This window comes from Alosa sapidissima, chromosome 21, assembly GCF_018492685.1.
Source record: "Alosa sapidissima isolate fAloSap1 chromosome 21, fAloSap1.pri, whole genome shotgun sequence".
NCBI classification, from domain to species: Eukaryota; Metazoa; Chordata; class Actinopteri; order Clupeiformes; family Clupeidae; genus Alosa; species Alosa sapidissima.
The window spans coordinates 29,456,665-29,477,674 of record NC_055977.1 but is presented as its reverse complement, the minus strand read 5'-3'; the positions used below and the strand labels follow the sequence as shown (position 1 = coordinate 29,477,674).

General features: G+C 44.8%; 1 protein-coding gene across 1 annotated transcript; it reads left to right on the top strand.

Annotated features, from left to right (window-relative positions):
* Positions 1–18,197: 18,197 nt before the first annotated feature.
* Positions 18,198–20,482, top strand: znf706 (zinc finger protein 706). Its single transcript, XM_042077252.1, has 3 exons — positions 18,198–18,342; positions 19,045–19,192; positions 19,424–20,482. Exons 2-3 carry the CDS (start codon positions 19,058–19,060, stop codon positions 19,517–19,519), a joined length of 231 nt encoding a protein of 76 aa, XP_041933186.1. The 5' UTR covers positions 18,198–18,342; positions 19,045–19,057; the 3' UTR covers positions 19,520–20,482.
* Positions 20,483–21,010: the final 528 nt, after the last annotated feature.

Genomic DNA, 21,010 nt, shown 5'->3' with positions numbered 1-21,010 from the left:
GGTAAGACCCACCTTACCTGTGGGCATAAAATGGAAAGTAGGGCGAAATTGAAATGCGTATAAACATTTCGACACGGGCGACTCCGGTGTAGTGTCTAACTGAATATGCACACGGATTAAAGCGTAGATATGCTGATGGTTTTCCTGCTTTTGAGGAACTGTGGAATCGTGTTTTATTTGACTTGCTTGAGAGCTCAGTTCTTCAAGAGGTCTTTTACAGCCATAGCAGAAACACATTAAGGCTACAGGTGCTCTGCAATTCATTCACCCTATTCATATTGTCTAGCAATCAGGTCATAGGCATCAGCAGGGGGAGAAAACTTTTGACTCTCCTTTTGCTTTTACTATAGTGAGTTCATGAATGAATTGAACTGAATGTGCTGAATGATAGGCTATCCACTTTTATGATTATGATGTGCCATTTCTAGCCTGTCATGAGGGACTTCAAGTCAGTTGGTGAAAAAAAAAAACAAAGACCAGACTCTGAGGGTGTCATCATTTATCTGATTTTACTGGAAGGATCAAGAGTTATGCAAATATCTTCGCTAACTCTATGGAAGATTACCAGATGATCCGTCAAACAGAGAGTGCTCCATCCTGTTTATCCAATGGCACTGTTGTCCTAATGAACCTATTGTATGGGAATTAAATGTTTGCGATCAGCTCCTTTAAACAAACCAATTTGCGTCTCCCCCTACCTCTTCAGCCGGGATTTGGGGTGTAAACACTGAGGCCCCTTTGTGAAGGTGGCTTGATGAGCAACACCTTGGGCAAGCAAACACAAGCCTTTGTGCAGCAGCAATAAATAGCAGACCCATGCAGAAGACAATGGGCTCCTCCCTGAGAGGGTCAGATAGTTGTGGCCAGTGGACCACAGGAGCCAGCCTCCTGTGATAACATCTTCACTGTCCAGGACAGCTGTGGCCAAAGCCCTTACTTGTACCTCATATAGTCCCTTACATACACAGGTCTTGCAACAATAAAAAGGCTACGCAATTGCAAAAGCCTTTCCATTTGCTTCACATTGTTTCACTATGTTTTCCTCTTAGTCAGACAGTTAGGTTTATTTACTGCCCATTTTTTAAGACATTAAATAGATTTGAATATTTTTTTGTTAAGAAATATATCCCTGATGGAAAACTTTAAAGCCTCACTCAACACCATTCTCCATCATTATTCCCCCACCTGGACTCTTTAGAGTTCTGCCCTAATAAGTGTAAAATAAATACAGGTGGGGTCCTTCAGCACTGAGCTTTATGGCATTTTCTGAACACAGCCCAAGGATTAAGCCTAATGCAACTGAACCGCACGATTGGGAAAGAGCTTCGCAAACTAAGCCCCTACCTTGCACACACAAACAACAGGACAGGATGCAGGGGAGTGCACCTGATTTTAGTGCAGGATATATATATACTTTGGCTCTGGGTATGCTTTCTGCCTCTGTCACACACACACACACACCTTGCCTCATTTGCATAAAATATTAAAAGCTGTATGTTAAACATGAAGGTGCTAGTCAAATTCTCCTGTTCTCATTTTTTTCCATTTCACTCTCCATACTGAAGGCTTGCTGGATTCTGGATGTTGTACATCTGGCAATTGAGGTAGCCCTTTGACAGGTCATGGACAGGCCAGGGCATGAGTAGGGAGAGGCCTCTTATGCTCTTTTCCATATTATCACAGGATTCCATTGGAGCAATGCAGCAACTGTGGGAACGGTGAAAGGTGTGTTGCATGCCAAGAATTTCCCAGTGGGAAAAAAAGCACGCTTGTCCTGTTGTGACTTGCTGGGGCTGTTTTGGCATACCTGTTTGGCAAGTAGCGGTTAAGTAGAGAGACGTAGAGGGAGAAGGGACAGGAATGCCGGGGAAAGGGACTCTGGCTGGTATGTCAGGTCTGGCCGGGGTGACAACACAAGCGTGGGGTCAGAAAACTGGGGGTCAGTAGAGTAGAATGGTCCCTTACGTACCAGAGAAAGCCTCTCTCTCTCTCATACATGCACACACATACACCCTCTCTCTATCTCTCACATACACACACACACACACACACACACACACACACACACACACACACACACACACACACACACACACACAAACACACACACACACACACACACACACACACAAACACAACACACACACACACAAACACACACACACACACACACACACACACACACACACACACACACACACACACACGCATACACACACACACACACACACACACGCACACACACACACACACATACATGTACACACACACATGCACAGTTGCACACACATTTGCTTACACCAAAACACCTGCCCTCACACAAACCAGTTCCACAGACCCGCAAGAGCTGTAGAGCGGGTTTAGTAAAAGAGAGGGAAGAAGATCAACATCAGCAGCACTTGCAGACAGACATCCGTGTGTGTGTGTATGTGTGTGTGTGTGTGTGTGTGTGTGTCTGTGTGTGTGTCTGTGTGTGTATGTGTGTGTCTGTATGTCTATCTCTGTACTGTGGGTGCATGTTCTCCTCTCAATAGATGGACTGTCATCCAAACCAGTAGTATTTGCATTATCAGACCACTATCAGAACCATGGCCAAGCTGTGTTTCACATGGTGCATCTTTTGGATATTGTTCTATGCTTAAATGTTACCTTTTGCCAATGCGTGTTCAGAAAACCTGACGTTTTTTGGACACTGATGAGTTATATCAAAGGGAAGTGACAAAGAAGGAAGATCAAACTTCCCCCTAACAGATGGAAGAATCAGAACTATCTGAGAATTATTTGTATTGTGAGTAAACAACATGAAGACATAACTGTATTACAATAGTTTTGAGTTAACACCACCTTCCAATTACATTAATTGAATAAATCATCTAAAAGACAGATGAACAATAGTACATGTCTGTGAAAGACCAGCACAACACTGGTCATGTTTTGTTTCAGCAGAGCAAAGACCAGACATCTCCATTTCTCGACCCAGACGTGCCCCTGACAGGCACCTGGTGGATTTCCTTTTATAGACCTTAGCGCTGCTCCTCCCCACCAAACTTCAAATGAGATTTAACGCTGATGCTTACTGAGGGCATATTCCACATAACTGCATGTGATTTTCATTTCATTTTCATGTTTTGTCCTCATAACAAAATATTAGATAAGCACCTTATTAGTATTCAAGTAAAATAAAGTGTAAGATTAGCACATTTTCAGAGTACAACCAAGCCTGTCTCCCCCTTTCTCCCCCGTCAACAAAGAACTGTAAGGCTTCTCTTTCTTTCTTATGAAGTGAAAAGAGCTGTAATGTAACACCATATAACCGCTGGGAGCTTTTCTCACAATGATAACATTTCTCTCATGAATGGCCATCATAAGGTAAGTCTGAACAAAGACAGACTTGAGTATTCCTGTTTTTTGTACATTTACTTCATTTACTGTAATGGGAAAATAAACATTTTACACATTGGGCCACATGTGATCTTACAACTTATAATTCAAAGCAATGTTTATGTTACTTTTCAGTCACACAAGTTATAATTTCTAGTCTCACATTACTGAACACTAAAACAAATCTGGCAAAATGATGGTTTGAGTAAGGGATATGTATTGTCCACCAGTCAGTACTGGAAAATTAGATCTAGAACTAGAACTACAGCTGTATACAGAAGGTATATCTGAAACTAATTACATTGTTAAGACAACACATCTATCTATATGGAATATTTTAGTCATTTCCATGATCATATTCTTTATAAACACTTTTTTGTGATGCACAAACTTTCTTGAATTGGTTCCTGTGCTGAAAATGGAAAATAATGGAAATAAAAAGTACTTTACAGCAAAATCTAATTGAGATGTGTTGTGATTGAGTTATGAATGTTCTGACTCTCTAACGACTTTCTGTGTACATTAACTTTTGGCCATGAGGTAATCCCATAGTTAACTTGTGTTGGTCTCTTTTTTGGCAGAGGGATTTTGACGTGTCCAGGCATGACCCAGTCATGGTGGATTTACCTCCTAATGACATACAGTCCTGATAGAAACAGAGAGTGGTTTTATATACCCTGTCATTGTATTTGTCACTCGTCATATATGATGTCATGTTGGAATATACGTCAGGTGATGTTGCTCTCCATATTCTTCACAAAGGTTTTTTTCACTTGACTTTTAATCAAGTGTGTTGGAGTGCAGTCAGTAGGGTTTAGTATGCTGTGCTGTGGTGCAATGGCCATACCATATTCAGGTCCAAGTGCACATGGGACAAAGGGAGAGAGCAGTCACCCCACTTGGCCTCGAACCTGGGTCTCCGGGGTACCAAACCTGCAGCTTGACTGCGACGCCAAAGAGCCAGTCAGACCGTATACTCAACGTATAGTGACGGTAGTCCGTCATACTGCCCTCCCCTTTGGGAAGTGTGCCCATGCGCTTCAAGCACACTGGCTTCCCTCAGGCGTCCACCAGCCGTGCTTCTCCCATCCCAGGGTGCCCCACATACAAGCCTAACCTACGTATCCTTGGGGTGCCTCATATGGCTCATACATTGAGCAAGCCATCCCACGTCTGACAGCACATATAGCAGAGGGAGAGAGCAGTTTCCCCACCCAGCCTCGAACCAGGGTCTCAGGGCTACCAACCCTGCAGCTTGACCGCAACGGCAAAAAGCCAGGCTCGGTATGACAGTCAGGGCACATAGAACTTTCAAGATAAGGTCTCTTAACAAGAAAACAAAAAAGAAGGGGTAGGGAAAGGGGGGTTAGAGGCCAAAGGCCTCAGTCAATAGGTGTGCTGTTAGGAGTCTTTGGAACACACCTAGGGAGGGGGCACTGCGTGGAGGGGTAGATTGTTCCATAGACTGGGGACAGCAGCACAGAAGGCTCTGTCCCCAAAGGTCTGGAGTCTGGTACAGGGGTGGGGGGGGGGGGGGGGGGGGCAAGCTGATCCTTGTCAGAGGACCAAGGGCTGTGACTGAGAGGCCGTTTACACGACACCGCCGGGTGGATTTTCTCTTACCGCTTTCACACCTTTAACGACTCCGGCAAGAAAAAACACACAGAGGTGTAACCGGCTAAATGTGCTGTAGTGCATATGCCAGACCAGTCGATGGCGCCGCTGTGCAGAAGCTTCACGATAATTTCGCGTGAATCGCGTAGAAGAAAACATTGTTGAAACAGTTTGTTAAGCCAGAGAATGTCTAATAAGTGCTCTGGTTAAGCAGTCGCATGAAATAAGGAGACTACAGACAATTCGGTTTTCAATTCAACTGTTAAACTAATAAAGTTAATTTTCAAGGTATGTGACTGCTATGTGAAATTTCAAATGCTTTGCCTACACATTGCATTAGGTCTGAGCACCACTGGAGAAAACACTAACATGCAGTAAGCTAATGTTTAACTAAGTTAAGCTAACGTGTGCTTCTAACTTAGCCACTAAAAGCTGATAGGCTACATTGTGCACATAAATCATGACAGGGAAAAGAAAAACATTTTAATATGATAAATAAATGGTTTGGTTTGTTTTGACAAGCAACATGTCAGATCGAGTGCGTGGTGGCTGAGTTGAGAGGTGGGGCTATGTCATCATAAAGTTGCCGGCTTCGCACCTACAGGCGTCTACATGGCGAAAGTTAGCTGGCGGTTTCAAAAGTTCCCACTTCGGAAGCCGGTTTCAAAAGCTATCGGTATCGGTCTCCTAAACTGCAGGCGTCGTGTGCACGGCCCCTGAATGTAAGGGTGGAGGAGATCAGTGAGATTCTGGGGTGCAAGTGTGGAGAGAGATTTGTTCAAATTCAAGTTCAAGTGATGAAATGGTGCGTGGGGGGGGGGGGGGGGGTGCCTGTGGAGGGGATATGTATGGGGGAGGGGGGATTGTGTCTTTGGGGTATGGTTTAATGGTGTGTGGGTGGGGGTTGGGGTATTATTTGGGGTGTGTGGGGGAGAGAGATATGTACTTGTAGTATAGGTGTGTGTGTGTAGGGGGGGTTGGGGGTAATGGGGTGTGTGGGGGAGGGAGGTGTACCTGTGTGTGTGTGTGGGGGGGGGGGGGGGGAGTGATGAAATAGTGTAAAATGGGTGATGGGGGGTGTTGGTGTGGGGTGGCATAATGGGGTGTACGGGGAGGGGCAGTATTATCAGTTTATCAACTTCTGACATTTCAGAAATAGAGTTTATCCACCTCTCAAAAGACTTTATTCATCAATTGCAACTTTTAACATTCAAAAACCACACTGTATTATCCACATTCACACTATGTACACTCATCAACACTCTATTTAATACCACTGGTATTGTTATAAACATTGGACCTCCACCATCATCAAACATGTTCTGAATGGCTTTTTAAAAAAATTGATACCGCATGGCGCAGATCACCTCACTGAAATCACAGAATTCATAGTTTACCCACCTCTTGTTTTACTACTACACCCCTGGGGAGGGGGTGTACCTGTGTGTGGGGGGGGGGTATGCTGTGTGTTTGGGTGGGGGGTGATGGAATGGTGTGTGTATGGGTGGGGGGATGGTGTGTGTGTGTGTGTGTGTGTGGGGGGGGGGGGGGGGTAATAGGCTGTGTGGGTATGGTGTGTGTGTTTGAGGGGGAATGGTGTAATGGTGTGTGAGTGTGTGTCTGTGTGTGTGCGTGGGGTGTTATGGTGTCTGTATGTGTGTGAGGGGTTATGGTGTAATGGTGTGTGAGTGAGGGGGTGGGGGGCAAGTGTATATAGTATACTCTTTTGATCCCTTGAGGGAAATTTGGTCTGCATTTATCCCAATCCGTGAATTAGTGAAACACACTCAGCACACAGTGAACACACAGTGAGGTGAAGCACACACTAATCCCGACACAGTGAGCTGCCTGCAACAACAGCGGTGCTCGGGGAGCAGTGAGGGGTTAGGTGCCCTGCTCAAGGGCACTTCAGCCGTGCCTACTGGTCGGGGTTCAAACCGGCAACCCTCCGGTTACAAGTCTGAAGCGCTAACCAGTAGGCCACGCCAAGAGAGATAGAGAGAGAGAGAAATATATGGTAGGAGGGTGAAGAGACTGTGGCTGGGATGACTGGGGTCAGCGAGGATGTAGGTGTAGGTGAGGAGGAGGATTTTATAGGTGATGTGTGACTTGACTGGCAGCCAGTGAAGTTGCATGAGGATGGGGGTGATATGCTGCCAGGGTTTTGTGCGTGTTAGGACCCTGGCAGCTGAGACCTGGACGTAGCCTATCAAGGGCCTTGCTGGGCAAACCAGACAGGACACCATTATAGTCCAGAAAGGAGGTGATGAAGGAGTAGATGAGAGTTTCAGTGACAAGAGTCCGAGCGTGAGGGTCGAAGTCTTTAGATGTTTCTGAGGTGATAGAAGGTAGATTTGGTGATGTTTTTGATATGTGACTGGAATGAGAGGGTGGAGTCCAAGATAACGCCCAGATTGCAGACTTCTGGGGATGGAGAGATGGAGCAACCACCCACATCCATGAGGAAACCACGACCTTCTTGAGCGGTGCTGCAGGAGCCCCCACCATGAGCATTACTGCTGTTTAGTTTGAAAAGATTAGCAGTCATCCAGGTTTTTATTTCTCACAGGCAGTTGACATGTGGCGTGGGTGGGAGTTGAATGGAGGGTTAGGTGCTGAGGTACAGTTGGGTGTCATCAGCATAGCAGTGGAGTAAAGCTGAATCTATGGTGACACATAATCTGACTTCAGCTCACTCTTCACTGTCCTATTTGAATAAAGCTGAAAAGGCCAAAAAACATCTAAAATAGTGTTGAGTATGTACTCTGACTGCCCCACCAACAAGCCTGGCTTTTTGGTGTTGTAGGCAGGTGTAGGTTTGGTACCCTGAGGACCTGGGTTTGATGCCCGGTGGATTGTATACTATGCATGACTTCATGACTTTCCAGGCCCTAGGAAGAACCTTACAATGCCATCTAGTGGTAAGTAATTATACTCCTAAATGTACAGCTGGGGACTGCAAGGTTTAAACGTTGCTGCAACTATGTGCGCCCTTGTGCAAAAGTTGAAGAGGGACACAGGGTCTGATTCTCCAAAATGCAAAAGAAATTCACTGTAGTCATAATAAGGAAAAAACGCTACGAGACGATACATTTGATCTAGGAACAATGGCAAGATAAGTGATGTACTTTGATAGAGATTTAAAGAAGAAAGAAATTGTGATCAGTGTTTCCTCTGTTCTCAGACTGCTGCAAATTTGAATTTAATTTGCACAAAGATACACATTTATTCACAATACAGGAGAAAGGAGAAAAGGAATAGTGATCAGTGCTCCCTCTGTTCTCAGACTGCTGCACAATTCAATTTAATTTGTGCAAGGGTACACATTTATTCACAGTATGGGTCTAATTACAGTGCATAGGCCACTTATACTGTCCAGTATTGCACTATACAGATACGATATCTGAAACACTACGATGTGTCTGTAAGAAATACTACATCAGGCTTAAATGAATTGAGCAAAAACAAATGTTACTGTAAAAAAATCACCCAGCACTCATAGAGTGTGAGCACAGACCACGATAACAAAAAAAGTTTTGATAATAGGCTGCCATCTAGTGGTAGGTTTACACAAAACGTGTGATGTGATGGTCCGACCGAGCAGTGATGACAGCATAGGATGACAGTCAGGTACGAAGCACTGCACCATGTTGCTAACGTTAACGTTAACCGTTTTCACACACACACGATATAAAATACACAATGATAAATATAAAATTAATAATAAAATGGCAATATAAACACAGCTAACAATGGTATTACAACAGCCCATTACATTTAATCATTGACTACTGTAATACTGCAGTAGCCAATGATTAAATGTTGTAGTCGGGTTATCCTCACGGCGGTGGAAAAACTGGAGGCAGTGCGTCAGATGTTTGGGCAAAGGCAGTTGTATGCGTTTTATTTTCTTTTGCCGCAGGTAAGCATCAGTAAGTCAGTCAGGAGAAAAGGAAAAAAAAAATAACTAACTGAAATAAACAAACAAAAAAAAAAAACTCCAATGCAACGACTCTCAATTAACCCTAAAACAGTTCTAATAATTACAACTCAAAAATATAACAATTCTCCCCTCACAAGGATTGACTGATGTGTACCACTATTCCATGTCCAGGTGTTGTCTCAAGCTCACTTTAGACCCTTCTCTTCTTTAGACCCATTTTGGCCAAGAATATATTTTGCATGGCCTAACCCACCATCATAACCAAAATGAATTATCTCTACGAACATACATTTCTGGTTCAAATATCACCACGTCTCTGTCCATGTTTGTGAACTGTTCGTACCATGTTTCATTGTCTTTGGCCTTTCAGTAACGTCGCGATTTATGTTTGTGTTGCAGGCGGCGTCCTGAATGTATTGGAATGTCATGTTTGTGTGTGCGCTGGAATACTATGTTTGTGCTAACGTGCTAATAAAAGGGTGTTTGTGAACCACGGTCTCAATCCCGTTCGGATCAGCTGTATTCACTTTAAGGGTAGCGGGCAGCCGCACCGCTACACTTCCCCCCTCCCATACAGACGCCGACGCCTGAAAAGGGCTCTCCCAAGCCGGGCTCCATGCTCACTCCTCCCCCCCCCTCTTCTGGGATGCGGGAAAGAAAATCCGCCACTCTGTTTGAGGCCCCAGGCCAGTACGTCACGGTGAAGTTGTATGGTTGAGAGACAGGTACCACCTGGTGACCCTGGAGTTAGTGTCACGCATCCTCTCCAGCCACTGAAGCGCTCTGTGGTCTGTCTCCAGCTGGAACGGTCTCCCCAGGAGGTAATATCTCAGGGAGTCGAGGGCCCACTTAATCGCCAGACACTCCAGCTCCACAGCCGAGTACCGCCTCTCCCTCGGGAACAGCTTTCGGCTGATGAATGCCACAAGCCTCCGGAACCCATCCACCTCCTGAAGCAGGACCGCACCGAGCCCCACCCCAGAAGCGTCTGTCTGGACAATGAATGGCCTGTCGAAGTCGGGGCTCAGCAGGACCGAGTCGCCGCAGACTGCCCCCTTCAGGTCCTGAAAGGCCAACTCGCACTGCTCCGTCCAGACCACTCTGTTTGGTGCTGCCGCCCTGGTGAGATCAGAAAGGGGAGATGACCTCTCCGAAAAGTTAGGAATAAACCTTCGATACCACCCCACTAGCCCCAAAAAGGATCTCACCTTCCTTTTTGTGGTTGGAGGTGTGCAGCTGCGAATGGAGTCCACTTTCTCCACCTGTGGTCGGATCACCCCCGCGCCAATCACATAACCCAGGTAGCTGACTTCTCTCTTCCCCAGGGCACACTTCTTTGGATTTATGGTCAGCCCCGCTCCCTGGATATGCTCAAAGACCTGCTTGAGGTGGTACAGGTGTTCTTGCCAGGTGTTGCTGTATATCACCACATCATCCAGGTATGCTGCCGTAAACTTGTTGACTCCCGCCAGTACGGTGTCCATGAGCCTCTGAAAACTCGCTGGCGCCCCCTGTAGGCCGGCAGGCATTACCCGAAAGTGGTAAAGGCCAAACGGGGTCCGGAAAGCCGCGATCTCTTTTGCTCGCTCCCTCAGTGGCACTTGCCAATAGCCCCGGGAAAGATCAATCGTTGAGATGTACTTCGCTTTCCTGACCCTGCTGGACCTCCTCCTGGTGGGCAAGGTCCACCGTCTGTGAGGTAGTCTTGACCGGGAAAAACTGCTCCTCTGGCTCCTCTTCCTCAGTCACTGCCCGGACAAAGAGCGTCTCCACTTGGTCTCTGGAATGAAATGCCTTCAAAAGGTTAACATGGAAAGTCTTTCTTCTTACCCCGCTCTGGCATATGGACCTCATAGGTGACCTCTCCCATTCTCCTGGTGATTTCATAGGGGCCATGCCACTTGGCCAGGAGTTTGTTGTCATCTGTGGGTAGTAGAAGCAGCACCTTCTGGCCAGGCACGAAAGTCTGCTCTCTGGCTTTTCCATCGTACCAGGTTTTCTGTCTTTTCTGCGCCATCACCATGTTCTGATGCGCCAGCGCCGACATCTCTTCCAGCCTGTTCCTCATCTGGATGACGTACAGTGCCACATTCCGGTTCTCTTCCTTAGGCCCCTCCCAGAGCTCCTTCAACAGGTCTAACGGCCCTTTCACTTGCCGACCATAAAGGAGCTCAGAGGGAGAGAAGCCTGTGGAGGCCTGTGGCACCTCCCTGTACGCAAACAAGAGGTATGGCAGCCACTCGTCCCAATCCTTTCCGGTCTGCGAGACAAAACGATGGACACTAACCCGTCTGTCTGGGGGTGATAAGGCGTGGTCTTGATGCCTTTGATGCCCAACAGACTGTACACTAGCTTCAACACAATTAGTGCCCTGATCTGTCACTACCTCTCTTGGCACCCCCACCCGTGAAAAAAGCTGCACTAAGCAATTGGCCACCTGTCTTGCTTTGATGTTTTTGAGAGGAAAGGCTTCCGGATATCTAGTCGCATACAGTGGGTCCCCGTTAAGTTTGGACGGGTTCCTTCAGGAATCACGATCCCCATTTTCTCAGCAGAAATGGCACAAACTGCAGTTGACACAAACAACCACAAGGTGTCACTTTGGAGTTCTGCCACTACTATTTTTGATGCGACTTGACTTACTGCTTCCATGATGCAGTTTCCAAGTCAGTAGAACAATCAGAGAAAGCTGAGCCATTACCAAACATATATGATAATACAATAGCGTGAGTTTATATATCTTATACCCTATTTGTCACGGTTACTTATAGATTTGATAGTGTAACGATAAGCGCATAAGGGCATAGAGACTTTCAGCGGGGGCACGGAAACTTAATTTGATCACGGTAGTTTAAGCTTACACTTGACAAAACATTCTAATATGAAAATGTAGATGCAATTGTTGTAAGATGGTGCAGCTCCTTTAAGAAAGCACCGTGCAAAAAAGTAGACGTGCTGGAGCGAGTCATATTCAAAATGCAAAAAATAACACCGCAGATAAAACCAATTATCCTCATTCATTGCAACCGCAGCATGCCTGCTTGCCGACGTTTAAACAAAAAAGATATCAAAGCACCTTTTGCGTTTGAATGTAACATGAAAAAATGTTTAAACAGCTGGACAAATGATTTAGCTAATTGATTATAGCCTGTACACCAGCAATTGTTGAACGTTTGGAAAAAGATCGCTCAGTTGTCACAGGCAATGTAGAAACAACATGAGAGCAGTACACACTTCCCCGAATGTGGATGTTACACTGTCATAATCTACCACCAGCCTTTTGGCAAGTTGAAAAATAGATGACTTCTGTGAAATCTCTGCTTTAAAGCAAGACCTAAATGAGAGGAGTTGTGTTGGGAATGTCGGTGCAATGTCCATGCTATAATGGTCTGACAAACGTACTGCCTTTTCAAGCAGTTCATCATCACCTGCGAGTTGAAGGATCATAGGACGTAAAGACTCAACCACATAAGTTTTCCGCATGCTTGCACATCTTTGGGAGAGCTGACTGATTATGATGTCCAGAGTTGCATTAAATACCTGCACTTTGAAGTATCTCTCTGCATCGGTTAAGCGTTCATCTTCCGATAGTTCGTCAAAGTGACGCTTCACTCTCCGTGCTCTAACATTTTCAAATGTACTCTGACCCCCATTTATTTGCGAGTGTCTGCGCTGTAGCCTTGGCCTGGCCAAAGGCACGCAGGTAGTCAGAAAGGACCGGTATAGAATTTTCCAGCAATTGCATTGCGGGGGTAGCGACGGAGGTCACAGGCCCTGGTGCGACTGCACTTGCTGCATCTACTAGGCCTAGTTAGGCCACTGCGTGGAGCGCTAATGTGTCTACTGTAAATCATTCATGTGTGAAAGTCATTAGGCTGGAAGCGCTAATGTGTCTAAGCTCATTAGTCTACTTTCAATAGGCCTACTGTACAGCCTGAGAGGGGGAACATAACCTATAGCCTAGGCTACTGTAGAGTAGGCCTACAGTAGGCTACTGTAGGCTAAACAATCAGTTGTGAAAGTCTGCAACGAAAGTTTCCTAATGGAAGCGCTAACGTGTCTATTGAGCTCATTAGCCTACTTTCAATAGGCCTATTGTACAGCCTGAGAGGGGGAACATAGCCTACTGTAGAGTAAACAATCAGTTTACTTAGTTACATTTGTTTAGTTAAATCCAGTTTTCTACTCTATTTCCATGATATGCTTAGCCTATAGAAAGACGAAGTCGGGAAAGTGCTTCAGAGAAAACGTATTTATTGAAATAATGAACAGTCTACATTCTACAGTCTAAATTTAAAGCACGTTGAATCCCTGGGAAGATCTGCGTGTTGTGCGGAGGAATTCGTTGATCTTATTGATGCAGTCCTTCAGTTCACTCCTCCCCATAGCAGGGAACTTTCGTTGTAGTGTTGAGACCACAAAGTTTTTCACATTTTGCGGCAGTGCTCGCTTGCCCTTCGCTCCATCCCAGTTGGTGGTTTTGCTCCAGGCTTTATAGTGTTCCTCTGTGACGATGGACCTGAAGAGCAGGCATCCGTATCTGCCCACTTGGCCGTAGCTCTGTTGGTGAATCTTAGCGTGGTCTTCGGGACCAACATCACGCAAGGTCACGTCTGCGTGTTGACTAGGAACTTGGATGCTGTCGTTGAGTGTGACGGAGAGGGCCAATGGAGACATCTGCAAGGAGGACGTTTCTGGAGCTGGTGTCGAGGTGCACCTGGGGATTGGTCTCTCAGGCGTCGAATAACTTCTCTGCTCACGTAGCGTCGCCTGAAGTTCTCCGATTCCAGCTCTCATCTCCTGTAAAATGTCTCTGTGGCTCTCCAAGTGGCTGCCTCTCGGAGTTGTTGAAGCTCTCGTTTGAGGTTTTTGACCTCCGCTTTCAACCGATCATTCTCGGCGTCTCTCTCGGCTACTCGAGCTTTCTCTGCTCTCTCGGCTACTCGAGCTTTCTCTGCAAAATGTGTGAAAGTCATTAGGCTGGAAGCGTGTCTACTGTCAGTGACTAGTGCGAGAAGCGGGTTCTGTGTTGTAGGCTATGCATTTTTCCGACACTTGGCTGCAAGCTCCCCTCCCCCACCCCCTTCTTTCACAAGCAGTGCAGCTTTCTGAAGCGGTGCCTTTTGAAGCTAATGTAACAAATACCACCAATATTGTTGTGTGGCAATAAAAGTATCCAGGGTTTGCGCAAGTAGCCTAAATATATAAATAAATTAAGGACATACAATCCTTAACGTGAAAAAGCTTAACGTAGCTTAATGTCCCAAACAACAAGTCGTTTTATGCGCTCATTATAAAGAAAGTTTAACGTGTCCCAAAACAGCTGTCAATTAATCACCAAACGTCAAGAGGGTTGAGTCTGAATGACACCGAGTTTTAGACACTGTGTTTTTGAAGTTAAGAAATATTTTCGTAATAAAAATGGTCATTTAACCAATAAAGGCTGAAAAAATGTACAGTAAAACTAGGCTATACAGTACATGCAACCCAGCAGAAGACTATTATAGGCTATTGGCAAATCATTGAGCATCATTCACACATTGTATTCTGCACAGTCTCTACACGTGGAGCGCTAATGTATAGGCATACTGTAAATCATTCAAAATGTGTGAAAGTCATTAGGCTGGAAGCGTGTCTACTGTCAGTGACTAATGCGAGAGTTCTGTGTTGTAGGCTATGCATTTTTCCGACACTTGGCTGCAAGCTCCCCTCCCCCACCCCCTTCTTTCACAAGCAGTGCAGCTTTCTGAAGCGGTGCCTTTTGAAGCTAATGTAACAAATACCACCAATATTGTTGTGTGGCAATAAAAGTATCCAGGGTTTGCGCAAGTAGCCTAAATAGGCCTATATAAATAAATTAAGGACATACAATCCTTAAAGCTTAACGTAGCCTACATGTAGATTAATGTCCCAAAACGTCAACAAGTCGTTTTATGCGCTCATTATATATGGATTTCTATGAAACGTCACGAAAACATGCGTGCGCAACAAAGAGGCAGAAAGCACCATAGAACAGCATAGAGCAATGCAAAAGAGCAAAAGAATAAAATGATTTTTTGTGCTGACAACTGCACCAATTCGAAATCACGATGGTTAGAGAATGTTAAATATGTTCAATATCCCTAACGGAATGCATGTCTTCGCCAAAAATGACAAAATACGATGTTATGTTAATAATGCAAATGAACGGCACACTTTGAAATATAGTCGGAAATTAGATGTTATCATCATTGAGACAACAGGGGTATACAATAAAATCCGATTGTAGCTTACAGCAGCCGGCTATTTAGGTTAAGTTGTGTTGTGGACGGCCACCAAGCGTCTTCTGCCCCACGGCTGCGGCACAGTCTTGAGTGACCGGATTCGTTTTCCTTTGTCATATGAATGCTGTCATTTTGTTAACATTACTGTTAAGGAGATGCTGTAGGCAAATGCTATATTTCAACCTCGTTAGTGTCAGAACTATTCACAAGGTTTCTGGGCAGCATTTTTATGTTCTGTTAGCAAGCGAACTTCTCATGACTACCGACAAAGTAGCCTACTGCCAGCTGACGAAGCTCTCATTTTAAAACATTACTGAGAGACAGGCACTATACAATCAAGAAATCTTGCCACTGAATCCAAAACTATGTTTAACATTATGTACAAAGCTTAGGCTACAGTGGATTAGCATGTTGCAGGGGCTGCTAAAAACAGAGAAACGCACTGAAAACTCGGCCAATCACAGCCCTTGCTGTCGAATGCGCCGTCCGGTTCGACCGTTGAACGCCACAGCGGACTATGCTGCCCCCAAGCGGCTGCAGTTGTCCTTACATGTCACCCAGCTGCGTGAATCACCATTATCGTGAATGAAGTGTCAATTTTTAACGGGGACCCTCTGTAGTCACACAGTACTAGGATGTAGCGGTACCCCCCTTTACTTCCAGTGGGCCAACTATATCCATCCCAATACGTGAAAAGGGTGTTTCAGTGACCGGAAGAGGATGTAGGTGTGCACGTGGGACTGCTCTCCCTGAGGTAAGCTGACATTCTGGACATGTAAGAACAAAATTGGATATGTCAGTGTACATATTGGGCCAACTAAACCGGCTCCCTATTCTGGCAAGTGTTTTGTGTTTTCCTAGATGTCCTGACCGTGGGATAGAATGGGCCAAGGTCATTACGCTCTCTCTGATAGGGCTGGGCACCACTAGGTTCTCACACTCTCCTTTCACTTGGTACAGGATATCCTTCCTAAGCTTGAACCCCCCTTCACCCCTTGTTGCCTTCTGAAACCATAGCTCCAGAGTCTTATCCTGTCTCTGCAACTCAACAATGTTTGTAGGTATGTCAACCTGCAATGCCATGCTTGGTTGTGGCCCCTCTTGCTTCTCCTGACCAGCCTCAACTGCCATTTTCTGTCTACGTTTCTCCTGTCTTGACAAATGTTTCCGCTCTGGTCTACTCCCCACATCCAGCACCAAGTCATCATCAGCAAAAGGAAGTGCCCTCATCTCACTAGCCCTCTGGGCCCTAGTGACTGCATTACAGTGCTTAATACTCTGGGGTACTAAATCACACAAGATTGGTAGATCATGGCCTAACACCACTTCATAAGGCAGCTGGGGTGCTATAGCAACAGACATGAAGAAGGTCTGGCCACTCACAGTAAGAAAAATTTCAGTGGTAGGGTAACTCTTCACATCACGTAGGTTGGACCCTACACTCCTCCTCTGCAACTAGACTTTGATGGACCAGTGTTTGTGAGCTGCCGGTATCCACAAGAGCTTTTGCAGATTCTCCATTAACCAAAACCTGGACTGAGTGCCCTGTGCTGTAAGATACATGTTGTGTATGTGGTGTGTGTGGTCTTGGTATATAGCAAATGTTTGTGCCCTGTGTTTTCCTTACCTGACAATTTTGTCTAGTGTGACCGGGTTTCCCACAGTTAAATATCCTGTCTAGAATTATCTGACCATCTATTATAACTGGTTGACCTACCCTGAGACTGACCACGCTTCTCATCACCCCAATCAGACTTCTGGCTGAACTCCACTGGCTTGTACTGGAGCCTCTCATGCCCAGGCGAGCAGACTGGAACACTTCCGCCAACCTGGCTGCCTCATCTGCCGTCTTTGGGTCATGCTCCTGGATCCAGATGGCCATATCTGTGCTCAACATCTCCATGAACTGTTCCAGGATGATCATCTCTGTAATATCCTGCACCGAATGCAGCGACCTGCAACCTGCAGGTCGCTGCAACCCTCTCGAACGTGGCCAGGAAATGTTCGATGTCGTCTTCTTTCGATAGCGGGTGGAGCTTAGGATCCTTAAACCTTGTCTCTCTGGAATCTCCCGTCAATGTAAGTGGCTGGGGTGTGTTGGCTCTTGAAGGCTCACTGCTTTGAATATCTCCCACTTGGCCTTGGAGTAGCTGGAATTGGTGGTTCATCGTCTTCCAGCGCTGATCCTGGGTCTGCACCACCTTCTCCCATCGGTTTTCCCTCGCTTCTTGGGCCTGCAGCAGCGTCTTCATCATGGTCGCCAGCTCCAATACTGCTCCCTCTGCTGGGCCGATGGTTCCTGAGGCTCCATCCCCCTCTGTTGGCCTTGTGCTGGTGGTGCCCACTTGTTCGTCCTCCTGCTGAGGACAGGCTTGCCTTTAGGTGGCATCTTCCACACTGCCCCCTGTTGCAATATGGCTGCCGAGTGGAGGGACTTGCCTAAAAGGACTTTGGTAGGGGGGACTCAGTGGCCAAAATACCTGAACCTGCATAGCGTATATACCAGAGCCCAGGAGGTGTCATTGCAAGATAGCCTATGTGCGCTCATTTTAGTAAATTGTGCACTCATTTTACTAAATTGTATTTTATTAAATCTCATTTAGTAAAACATGCGCACAATTTAGTAAATATTGTGCACGTTTTACTAAATAGTGTGCTCATTTTACTACATTGTGCTCTCAATTTACAACAATTAAAATGAGAGCACATTTTAGTAAAATGAGCGCACTATTTAGTAAAACGTAGCACAATTTACTAAATCGTGCGCACAATTTACTAAATTGGGAGCACAATTTAGTAAAATGGCTGCACTATTTAGTAAAACAAGCGCATGATTTAGTAAAATGTGCACACAATTTAGTAAAATGTGCGCACGTTTTCTGGATATATACCAAAAAATATCTTGCAATGACCCCTCTAGGGTTTCGTATTAAATAAATACGGTTTTTTTTTTTATATATTAATGGCTAATTAACTCTCGGAGCTGTATCATCAGGCCTGCTTCACGACATTCTGCAGGGGCTTTTATTTTGAACCCTTAACGTCCAGGAATCATTTCCTGGACCCAACGACGTTCTCTTTAGCAGCTGTCACATTTCGAACAAGAGGTTTGGATTGTCGGCCCATAACATAACCTGCCAGGTACCCATCTACGTTAAAAGTTGACAGTTTTTTTGTCGCAAATGTCGCCCGTCTGGAAGTATCGAGTTATAAGCCAGCTTTGGGGAAGACCCATGAACATTTCAGATCTAGTTAGATCGTTCTGAGTGAAACCATATGGACAACGAGAAGCTACGTTACGGTTAGCTGAATCAAGCTAAGTAGAAGGAGCACGATGCCGATTTGAGATAAGACGTCTATCGTCAGCTGTATCCAAATATTAGTTGTTTTTAATCTTGTGAAAGGTCTTAAGCTATAATGGTTCAGTCAACTTCAGTATCTTGGGCGTTAGTTAACGTAAACGTTAGCTACTCAAACCTGATGCTACCGACGTAACGCTAGCCTACGGAGGCTAACAACTCTTTAAGAGATTCACTTTTGCCTGGATTGTGAGTGCATTTAATGTTATTAGCTGGCTGCGCTCATAGATATATGCGCTACCATTGCACTCTTGGTTCGCACATTTGCTCGGTGAATTCATGTAGAGAACTCACTATTTCACCACTAACGTTATATTAGGTGCTTAATTAAAAGTAGCATGGAAGTTTGTGTGTGGCTAGGTTTTGATTTCCCAGAGGTCTTTGTTATGTTGCGGTGAAAGTGGGATTGTAACGTTAGCCTGCTTTGTAATTGAACTGCTGTGCGAAAACGATAATCAAAAGTAATCCCGTCTTTCTTTTTCAGCGAGCAAACAGCCATGGCCCGTGGACATCAGAAGATTCAGTCCCAGCAAAAGAACGCCAAAAAGCAGGCAGATCTGAAGAAAGCCAAGGGACATGACCAGAAGACCGCCGCAAAGGCAGCGCTGGTCTATACCTGCGGCGTCTGCAAGGTCCGTTCCGAATATAGAGCTGTTTTATATCCCACTAAATTTAGCGACCGGTTGCTACTCTGTTATTTTGAACTTACTTTATTTTATTTACTCGTTTTTTGACATGGTGTGACAGAACTAAAACTATTGCCATTTAAATTGTTGAAAAGACTTTTGATTAGGGTCCAATAGGGGAGAAATGTAAGTATTGTGGAAAATGTCTAATTATTATTTTCTATCTTTTCTCCATAGTCACAAATGCCAGATCCGAAAACATTCAAGCAACACTTTGAAAGCAAGCACCCCAAGTCCCCCCTCCCTCCAGAGCTTGTGGATGTGGAGGCGTGAATTGTCCTAGGTGTGTGTGTTTGTATGCGTGTTGTGTAAGTATGTATGTGTGTGTGTTTGTGCAAGCGTGTGTGTGTCTCAGGAAAACCACCGTACAGCAGGCTTTGTTCTCTGACCATCAACACTGGAAGCCTCTTTTTCACTGCTTTTGAAAAGACATCTGCCTACAAAATCTCTAGCCTGCAACATATACAGCAATCCTTAATACTTATGAAATGTGTACCTCTAAAAGGCCTAAGTGTTCTTACAATCATAGCATGCTTGCAGAGCCAGACATCTCGTGGATTTGCTCAGTTGCCCACAGTTGTTGACAGGATAATGCAAGCATTGGGTTTCAAGTAACACGATAAAGAACCATTCAACACCAGCATTAGATTGAGTAATTACTCTTTACTCTGTAGCATTTCATGCTTTCATTGTGTGTTGAATCAATCTAAACATTATTGGAATGGCCATCTAATGTTTGTAAAGAGTTAAAAACTGTAATTGAGATAACCACTAAAGATTTCAATATAAACTTTGTATTTATGCTGTGCTCTTTCCATCCCCTCCTTCAACAAAATTGAATAAATGTTAAATTTCTATTTTGTGTGATTTAGAGATTGGAGAGATTACAGAGGATGATTGAGAGATTGTACCGGGAACTTACCTTTAATGAGTGCATAATGAAGGCCTTTGTTGGTTGTATATGTAGACATGTCTCATTGCAGTTGCAGACCCTTCTCCTGAAGGGTCTTCATTTTAAGTTGGTTGCTTGGCTTGCAGAGATCCCTGTTACAAAGAACTTGTTGTTCAGAGTGTCCACAGTAAATGATGAAGGGAACTCATTTCTCTGACATACGAGTTCAAGCTGATGTGTTAGCCTTGTGATCGCAAAAGCAGTTGCTGTGACAAAAAAGGCCCGTTGAATGCTTTGCGTCTGTCATGTCTGAATATGAATAAATCCTATAAATTCAAAAATGACAAATCTGCAGATCATAAAATTAATTCTATATGGCACACCTTTTAAAAAAAATGGAAATGTGGAAAACACATTCATAATTTCTGTAATTAAAGGTTTACTATGCAGTTTCAGATATTTTTTAGCGACTCTAGAACTTTGCCGTTGTAAATAGCCTACTTCTCATGGCTTGTTCCCGCTGTACACAATGGAAATGTTTTAAATAGCCTACTTCTCATGGCTTCTTCCCAATGAACACAATGGAAATGCTTTTGTTGTGGCGGCAAAGGACTAGCAACAGGAAAAAATCTCCAAAGAGCTAAATTATATCTGTATATACCTCTGAGGTAATGTTATACAATTCTGGTTAGATGTCTTCGGGTCGCCAATTCTTGAAGTTGCATTGCTGGTTATCTTGCCAGCGACCCAATATGGCTATGCAAGGTGACAATTCTCTTATTACAAGTTTGTTTACCATCACTTTGGCTTCGTAGAGGTTATATTAAGGTAAAAAATCTTGCATAGTGTACCTTTAACTGAAATCTAATTTA